The sequence below is a fragment of the Bidens hawaiensis genome, unplaced genomic scaffold, assembly GCF_021521415.1.
Source record: "Bidens hawaiensis isolate Kalapana, Puna unplaced genomic scaffold, B.hawaiensis_p1.1 tig00005935_1, whole genome shotgun sequence".
NCBI classification, from domain to species: domain Eukaryota; kingdom Viridiplantae; phylum Streptophyta; class Magnoliopsida; order Asterales; family Asteraceae; genus Bidens; species Bidens hawaiensis.
The window spans coordinates 505,621-515,357 of NW_027491390.1; the positions used below are offsets into that span (position 1 = coordinate 505,621).

The 9,737-nt window shown below is 34.1% G+C and overlaps 1 protein-coding gene across 1 annotated transcript; it reads right to left on the reverse strand.

Moving 5' to 3' along the window:
- Positions 1–1,787: 1,787 nt before the first annotated feature.
- Positions 1,788–7,202, reverse strand: LOC143631080 (serine/threonine-protein kinase STN7, chloroplastic-like). Its single transcript, XM_077099931.1, has 10 exons — positions 6,681–7,202; positions 6,510–6,596; positions 5,636–5,755; positions 5,452–5,550; positions 4,481–4,649; positions 4,319–4,412; positions 4,124–4,217; positions 3,261–3,317; positions 2,753–3,166; positions 1,788–2,052 (listed from the first exon to the last, which is right to left on the reverse strand). Exons 1-10 carry the CDS (start codon positions 7,098–7,100, stop codon positions 1,891–1,893), a joined length of 1,716 nt encoding a protein of 571 aa, XP_076956046.1. The 5' UTR covers positions 7,101–7,202; the 3' UTR covers positions 1,788–1,890.
- Between the last annotated feature and the right edge of the window lie 2,535 nt (positions 7,203–9,737).

Here is a 9,737-nt window from a genome sequence, read left to right on the forward strand (position 1 = left end):
TTTTTTTTTTGTAATATATGTAATAAATTGATTATTAATGGGTATTTTTAATTTCTTCAAAAGTCTCCAAAATTAAAATCATATAAACATACGGTAAACCTTTGCCACAAATTATAATTTGGCAAACTACCATATAGTTAGGGGTGAGATTGTCATATGATAAACTACTCATAAACCTTACCTACACTACTGCTCCGGCCCTGGCCTCTAAGTATATAACAAACACTCCCATGTAAAATTTAGGCGGAGGGGAGAGTGCGTCTAGTCGTCTAGATGAAAGAGACAGGGCATTTTATCCAAGAATGTTAGATGGTTTTGAACTAGTTTTGTGAGAGAAAAGAAGAGAGGTAGTGTGTACAAAAGGTTCTACATTCAAAATCAGACTCAAATAAACTGAAATTTTGACCCCAAAATATCTAAGTTCGTCTATTCATATTTTCGAATAAGCTTTTTAAAAAGTATTTCGGATGCTTCGGATATCCGAATAATCCAAAATACTTCTTTAAATAAAATTACTAAATAACAAATATTAGCTAGAAATTTTCTTTTTTAAATTTTTAAATATTTTCTCAAAATATATTAAATAAAAATAAATTTTTAAAATTCGGATATGCGTTTCAATTTCTAGATCCGAATCCGAAGTTTTTGATATCGGATAAACTATAACACGTATTGAATATGCACTAAGATACATGATTGTACTAAAGGAATTAATACAGCATGAGTTAAAAATCGAAAACACTAATAAACCCTAGTTTTCGGGCATGCAAAAATTACTCAAAAAAAAACATTTAGTTTTTATTTATATGAATAAACTAATTAAATAATGGGTGAAAGATGCACATGACCGATGATTAGATGTGGAATGAGGAAAAGCCGACGTGACGATAAGTTGATAACATTAATGAGAAAGAGGTAAAAGATGGAAATAACCGCTCCCTCTCCCTCTGACTTAATTAATAAAAAAAATTTCTTGTAAAATCATTTCAGAGTTCAAACGATGATCCAAGCATGTGGAAACATATTTTTAAGATATGAATGGTTGTGTAAAGAATTTCAGACTTAATTGTTTATAGGCTTATTAGTTGTCTTTTAAGTCAAGGACTTCTAACACTTATAATATAACGACTAATTTGACTTTGAGGAAGTACCACACGAATGTTGCTAAAATGACTATGAGCTAATTACAGGTGTATCACTCTACTTATGAGCATAATTAACTAATTAAATACTCATTAATGTTCCACTAATCCCCATATCAATTTTTTATGACTTAATTAAGCATATGTTATTTTATCAAAATACACTCTCAAAGCCAGCTAGCAAAATGTGATGTACTGGTTATAACTCATAACTTATATCACAAACTAAGATCCAATAATGGTCGGTTTTAATTTAAACCTAACCTAAATTCTTAGGTTTTGGTTCAGTGTCCGCCGGGGTCAACCTAATAGGTTTGCGGGTTGACCAGCTTATTTATTTATCTAATTCTGAATTATGTTTTATGTCATGATTAGGTATCTTATGCTAAAGTTTTAAAGAGAAAAAGAAACCATCATCAAATCTTATAATTTAAACGTAGTTGTTTTGGACAAATTGTATTTATCTACGAATTATAATTTTTATGTTACTAAAATGTAAATAAAATAAAATAAAATACAATATAACAAAAAATTGGTTATTTGTGTCGTGTTTGAGTTCATACGTCTGAGACGATTTTCAGGTTTGAGTCAAGTTGGATTTTCCGTCAACCCACAAACACAACCTAGAAGGTTTTATGATAACTATGAAAATACAACTTAACTCCTTTTAGTTCATAACATTTTTCATCTTCAAATTTACATATATGGCATTATACAAAAGTATGTTATATACACTAATAGATCTTGTTCATTCCTCCCTTGGAATCCATCTACTCCACCACATGCTCTTCCTCCGTTGGTTAAGCTCGTCCATGCTCTCGTTTAGTGTCTTCAAGATCTTCCTTTGGAACCGAAGGACTGAGGCAAGAGCGTTTCTTTGTGCACTTGACTTCTTTTGTGGCCGTATTTCCTACGTACAAATAATAAAAGAAAAGAACCCGTAAACAAACCCATGAGTATACGCAAATACACGCCCCTAAATATTATTTACTTGTTAACGGAATTTTTTTAACTTGCTAAAATGTAAGGGTGGCAATTTCTGACACCAACTGGAATATGATATGAACACGACATGAAAATGAACACGTTTTTGGTTAACTTGTCAGGTTGACCTGTTTGACCCGTTTAGTTAAACATTTGAACCTGTCAATGCTTTAATGATTAGAATAAAAATAAAATAAAATGGGTTACCTGCCAACCCGTTTACGACGCGTCTAATACATTTACAACCCGTTTAATTCCATTCACAACTTGATTACAACGCATTTACACCTTGTTTGACTCGTTTAGATGAATTCTTTAACTTACGAAAATCTATGAATGGTAAATTCAGACACGACCCAAACATGACATGAAATAATCATGTTTGCCGTCTTGGGCTCTCATGTCTAACTTAAACGGGTCATGTTCAGGTTCACTTGTGTAGCCCGTTTAATTAAACATTTCAACCCGTCAACCCATTTAAATTTAGAACAAAAAAATTTAAACTATCTTTTACATAGTCAACCCGCCAACCCGTTTATGACCCATTTAACCCGTTCAAAACATGATTGCAACCCATATACGACCCGTTTAACAGTTTTTGTATATTATAAGATGCATGAACTTACTCTGAGCTCCTGCAGTTGAGCTTCAGTGAACCCACCATCTTTCTTAGTTCCTGATCGGGCCATAAGCTGAATAATCCACACGACTGCTTCACTATAATCCTGTTGTGTGGCCCGAAAGAACTGAAGCCTAAGATTCTGCATGACTGATAAAGCTAGAAGACCTTCTTTGTCAAAATATGGGTGGACTAAAGCTGCTTTAGCACTGGTTCTTTGTCGGGCCTTGTACCGGACCATAGAAGTCAAAAGTTCCCATCCAATTCCACCATCTAAATCTAACAACTCAAACCCTCTTCGTAGGTCTGCGCTTGCACGTGGTTCGACACTTTTTCTCCATGCATTGAGGTCGTAATCACAGCGCTTTAGTTGGCGGTTAAATTGGATGAGACCACTGTCTGAGCGAAATGGAGGGAATGCCTAAATAAACGGATACCGTAAATTGTAAATAATATTACATTATTGTTGCTATTGTTATTTTTTTTAAATGGAATGGTTCGGTTCGAGTACTTACCATTTGGAGTAGTATGAGACCAGTGCTGTAGATGTCGAAACGGTCCGGGAGGTTTAACTGTTCAAGGGATTTCATGATAAAATTAATAGTTAATGGGTCAATCGGGCTGTGTTTATATCTAAAAAGAAAACAAGTATAGTGAAAACAGATTAGCTAAAAAAGTCAAATGGGTCAAAAAGTCACCCGAAGTGTATTTCAATGCATAAAGGAAAATTGGATTTAAATAATCCCAACTATTAACTGTTGGAAAATAACAGTTCCAACTAACGAGTTGGCTAATGACGGTCCCCACTTTTAATTGGTCACACTGGTCAACGGAATGTTAACTCTGTTAGTCTGATGCTTACGTGGCACGCCTAGTTGTCAAAAATATGCTTATGTGGCAGCTTACGTGGCAGCTGTCTCTTTAAAAATTAGATTGAGGGTCAAATGGGTATAATAAAAAAATTAGCTAAAAACGAAACGAGTCAAACGGATCAAAGTCGCCCAGAAAAGTCTATATCAAAGCATAAAACATCTAAAATATTTTTATTTGAAAATTAGATCTAATGGGTCAAACAGAAATAACCAAAAAGATTAGCTAAAAAGGGAACAAGTCAAACGGGTTGAAGGTCACTCGAGGTATAAATCAGCGTATAAAAATATCCCATGTACTTTCGTTTGAAGAATTAGATCTGACGAGTCTAACGGATATAACCAAAAAAGATTAGCTGAAAAAGAAACGAGTCAAACGGGTCAAAAGTCGCCCAAAGTGTAAAAAAGTATTTTATGTTTCAGATCAGCCAACTCATTTTGGCCCGTACCAAAATTATTCCCATTGTAACATGAGCCCATTTTAAACATGTTACACCTTAAAACCGTACCTGCCATAAAACCGGAGAAAGTGCAGCTGCAACAGGAGCCGATGGTGCAGACGGAGTTTGTGTGCTCATAATATATTGCTCGGGTGCTGCATATCTGTAAGAAGTTTGAATCTTTAGGCTCCAAGAATAATCTTTATTTCGCATAAACAGAACCCATGAATTAAAACGTTTAAAATTGTACGTAATATGTAACACCTTGGGTCTAAAAGAAACTCTTTTGGTATATAATTGATTCCAACTCTTAAATCTGTAGCAGCTCCCAGATCGATGATCTTGAATGTGCGGGACCCTGGTTTTAGAACGAATTAATAACATATTAAATAACCATTTGGAATAAAAAGATGTGACATATTATACCTTCAGAAAAAATTATATTTTGTGGTTTAATATCTCTGTGAACAATCCCTGTTGAATGAAGACCGTCTAATGCAAACAAAAGTTGACCGAGTATTGTTTGAATGATTTTATTCTCCCGTTCTAATCCCTTTGGTAAGTCTTGCACCTCCCTGAGAATCATTGATTCAACCTAAACAAGTTTAAGTGATATTATGATGAAAAAGTTAAACACTTGCACATTGGATCGGTTTAGCTTTAAAGCTTAATGCAGCCATCATATTATTCATATGTTGAGTGTGCATGAAACTGAAATAAGTAACCAAAATAACCGACATAAACGAACCGAAATAACAGAACCCAACCCAAAATCGATGATTTGGTCATACACTTATACGTTTTTTTCAAAAACCGATTTTATGCTTCGGTTTTGGTTTTGCTGGTACTGAAACCTGAAAATTACCCGAACCAACTTTTAAAAGAACGAACCTTTAAAAAACCACAAAAACTGACTTTTGTTGGTAAATTTATGAATGATAATTTTTTATTTGAGCATTAAATGACTTATAAAATAATAAATAAAATTTTAGGCCCAAATGTTTGATAATCAATTAATCATTAATTAACAAAAGTATATAAAACCAACTTGGTCATTGTTTTTTCACCACAAAAACTTCAAGCCCAAATGACAAACCTGAAAAGGCCGAACCGGGCCCAATTTTGAAAACCAAATGGTTTTAAAAACCAAAATTTCGGTTTTAGCCTAGAACCGACCCATGCATACCCCTAATAAGTAGAAGTATTAATTTTGACCAGTTTATTTTTAACGGGTCGACATGGGTTGTGTTTTATCTCAAACGGGTCAAACAAAAACCGTGGCTAAAAAGGCAACGGGTCTAATAGGTCATAGAGCAAGCGGGTTGAAACTTGAAAGTCAATCCAAATAAAATCCAATATCTAAAATCCAAAAATCAATCTTGAGATGAGTTACCAACATTATAAGGAAACTCTTTACTCTGAATCAAATCTGCAAGTGTTGATTCCCCTTCAAACCTCCAAATAAGCCAATATTCTGCTCCTTTCTTTGAAGAGCTCTACAAATTACACTCAAAAGTGATAATTATAAATAATATAAATTCTATGTTTTATTATGTATAGACTTCATCTATTATATTATACCTCGAGAAAGCCATACACAAAATCAGCACAACTGTTTGCACAAGCCCTTCTCACACGCTCGTTCATCCATATCTCAACTGCTCCGTATTCTGTAGCTTTTTTTAGTACTAAATCGCCTTCCTTTTATCAACCACCAGAAAAACAATAGTTACTAAATTATGGTTGTTTTGGAATTTAGAGGCATTGACTACTAATAAGAGAATTACTCTAAACAAAGTGCGAGGCCTGGAAATGAACCAAGAGTTCATTTGACGGGAAGTTTCTTTATTTAATAAAATAATAAACGAACGTATATGAACAGAAAGAAAATGGTTATTTAGTTAAATGCATGAACATGACGTCATGAACACATGTTAGTTCATTTGCATTCGTATAAGTTTGTTTGTACGTTCGTTTATCCTCATTATATTTGTTCGTTTACGTGGTTCGTTTACATATTACTTAAAATTTATTTATATTCATTAACGATACGAATTCTCCCGTCATGTATTAACTCATCACCCAATCAAAATTTGGAACCAAGCCTTGGGCGATCGGCAAACAATTTAAACAAACGAACAAGAACACATTCATTTTCTTCGTTCACTTACTTTCATTGTGTTCATTTATGTTCGCTTATAATATAAACGAACACGAACATGTTCATTTTCTTCACGAACGAACATGATCAAGAAAATCCGTTCGTTTGTTTGTTCTCTTAAATTTAAACAAACGAACATCAAAAAGCCCTCTGCATGTCTGTTCAGTTCGTTTACAACCCTATAAAAGATTAATCCATGTTAACACATATGCATACAGGTAACGATCACGTAACATTCCCTAAACAAAAAACACAAATCTCTCTTAAACATTTCAACAAACACACGGCGCGCACCTTCGAAGAAGCCTTCTTCGCCAACGAAACCTTATAAACAACACCAAAAGCCCCCTCACCCAACTTCTTCCCCAACACAAAATCATCCTACACCCATCACAAAACAAAACATATTAAAACTCATAACCACAAGAACACCAACATAATCAAACCAATTAACAAAAAGCCAACCTTTTTATAAGTTTGCCTAAACAACCTCTCAACAAAAGCCAAAACAAACATATCCCAAAACCCAGGAGCCACACCAGGTGTAGCCCAAAGGTAAGACAGAGTCCCTAAAGCCAAAACCGCACCGGGGATCGTAAGCGTCAACGAATTCGACCGCGGTAACGTGCTTCGGTAAATAATATCCCCACACTCCATGACAGTACACGGAAGCCCAACCCCAACACCCAGAAACACATTATGTACATAATCAACTAAGTCAATTGCAGCAACTACACCAGGTGAGTGTAGATTCGGCTTAAAGATTGTAACTTTCGGCCGAATTGATGGTTTAATGGATACCCTTTTGCCAAAAAATGGAGATGGTGATATCGAATTGGTTCCAAACCCGAATCGGAGTCCAGCTGATGATGAAGCTGTGGCCATATTTACATTTGATTCAAGTTTAGAGTGTTTGAATTTGGGTTTCTTGGAGCATATGTGATATGAATAACCGAAAGAATTATGGTTAGTTTTGGGGGGATTTTCAGGTATTAATATTATTGGTTGAGAATTTGAGTAGAGTGGATTGGATGATAACCACCACAAATCATATTTAGATTTTTATATTATTATTATTATTATTATTATTATTAACAAGGATTTAGGCCAGCGCTTCGCGACGGGACCATTGAACCGAAAAAAGCATACGTAAAAACGTTAAACCACGAACGCGTTGCGAGTTAACACGAATTCATCTTGTATCAAGTTACAGCATTGAAATTAAAAAAAAGAAATAAACCATTCAATGCCAAAATACAACAAATTATCATATGTAAAACCAAAAAGCCGGAACGTTATAGTTGTGAACCGATGCAAATTCTGTTAGTATCGGCGGCACAAACGTAAATTCGTAAACATGAATTTGTAAGAAAAAAAAACATATTTTAAAGGCGCAATCGTCGAAGCGTGGATATATAACATGTGATAACGAGATACTTTTAAATCATGATAAAACTTTCGATCATTGTAAGACCAACTATAAGAAATACGAAAGTAAAGTAAAAAAATAGTTTAACCGACAAATAAAACATGTAAAACCGACTCTTACCCAAGTTTAAAATTTTGTTTGTTAAATTTTTTTAATTAGTTTAAAAAAAAGTAAGTAAAAGTAATAAATATATAGTAAAAGTTATTTAATAAGAAAATAAAATATAATAAAATATTATTAAATTGAATAGGAAAATGAATAGTGTTTTTGTGAGGGGGAGAAAATACCCCTTTTAATATATATAATAATATTAGATTTAGTGATCATGGTTAAACGTGCACAAGCCGGTTTAAAACTCATTAACGGTTTGGGTTGAAGTCGGTTTAGTTTGGGCAACAAAAGTCAAAACCAATTTATGATAGGTTTCGGTTTCAGTTTTGCTCGGTTTTGGATTGGTTAACCGGTTTGGAACTGGTTTTGGTGGAGAAAATTACAAATCATTTCCTAACTTACGGTTTTAATAAGTTCCAAACCGATTTCTACATAATAGGTTTCGGTTCTATTTTCGGGTCAGTTCGTTAACTGGTTTATTTGTCCACCTCTAATTGTGGTATATACATAGATGTTATAGATTACAGGAATGAGCAAATAGTACAGGGTATTTATATCGGTATCGAATCAGGTACAGTCGTATCAACTCGGTACCTATTTTTTGAGGTTTCGGTACGTTACCGGTATTCTACTGAATATATGCCTTCAGTTTCAATACACGTATCCATATTTGGGGATTTTTGATATTGGTATCAATAACGAGTTCATCCTTCGTATAGATCCTATATGGATGAAAAGGTTGTTTAATAAATTAATATCACCTTATAAGGTTTTGTTATCAATTATTTCTTAGTAGAAAGCTTTTGATAACTATGCAATTTCAAAGTGAACCACAAAGATTTATAATGCTTCGGGTTAAATATTAGTTAACCCATTTTACAATTTACATGCACTTATTGGTATCTATTACTTATTATAGAGTTTATCTTTATTATTAACTAATTAGTTAGGAAAGCGGTGATCGCCTTTATACTTGTCTAATAACCGGGTAGTAATTGTCATTCCAACGTCTCATTGATTAGGAAGCGTGGAATCGAACCATTGAACAAAAACAACAAAGACAAAATGTGTTTTCAGATAGATTTTCAGTTAAGATCGTGTTGTAAAGATGTGTTGAAGAAAAGAAGAGGTAGAAATAAGTATGATCTTACGTTCTCTATGAAGGAGGTAATGGGGAGGCAACGTGGGGAGAGAAAGAAAGGCCGGAGGAGCGTATGAAAGAGACTGGAACGAGTAACTGTCCAAAACTGTCGATTAAGTGACTTTACACAATCAAAATTAAATCTTATGAACTTTTTAGGGCTAGGAATTACAAAAAAACCAGTTACAAAACAGTTCACTCTTATCTGGCCATATAATATTTAATTGGATAGTGATCATCGTAAAATATCCCACTAATAGGGTAATGATCATCCCTCAACCGATAGAGATTTGGAAGAAATAATTTATATTTATCTCAACCGAGAGAAATAATAATAATTATTAATACTATTATTATTATTTAAATACTTTTGTTATTAAACGGTAATATTACCGTTGGAGACCAGGGATTGTCAGGACACAAAAAGTCGGTACCGACTACCGAGGGGTGGCGAGACGGTGTTCCCGTCCATACCGATGGCCACATCACCCATCCCGATTTCATTTGCCTATGTTGTGTCCTGCCTAACCGTTTATTGAATTGCAATCCAACTCAGCAAGCCCAGTCCCGGACGTAGTCCAGTAGATCAAAGATATAACTTATTGATAGTGATCCAATGGATCAATGCATTTGTGGGTTGGGTTGGTGGGATGGGCTAAATGGGTATAATGGGCTAAAAAGTTGATATTTGAGTTTGAGATTTTTGGTTGTAGTTTTGTATCTCAAAATGCTAGACAGAAAAGGTATTGATTTTGACAAACCATACAAAGTTACAAACTATTTGCTTTTCTTTAATTAATCTAACTTATGTTATGTCAACTAAAACCAAGACATGTCCCAC

What these genes read in the sequence shown, in the direction of transcription:
- LOC143631080 (XM_077099931.1), bottom strand. Translation starts at nt 7,100, where the DNA reads ATGGCCACAGCTTCATCATCAGCTGGACTCCGATTCGGGTTTGGAACC. An exon ending in TTGTGTATGGCTTTCTCGAG is followed by an intron (nt 5,551 to 5,635) that starts GTATAATATAAT and finishes TGTAATTTGTAG; the next exon opens with AGCTCTTCAAAGAAAGGAGC. An exon ending in AAATATAATTTTTTCTGAAG is followed by an intron (nt 4,413 to 4,480) that starts GTATAATATGTC and finishes TTCTAAAACCAG; the next exon opens with GGTCCCGCACATTCAAGATC.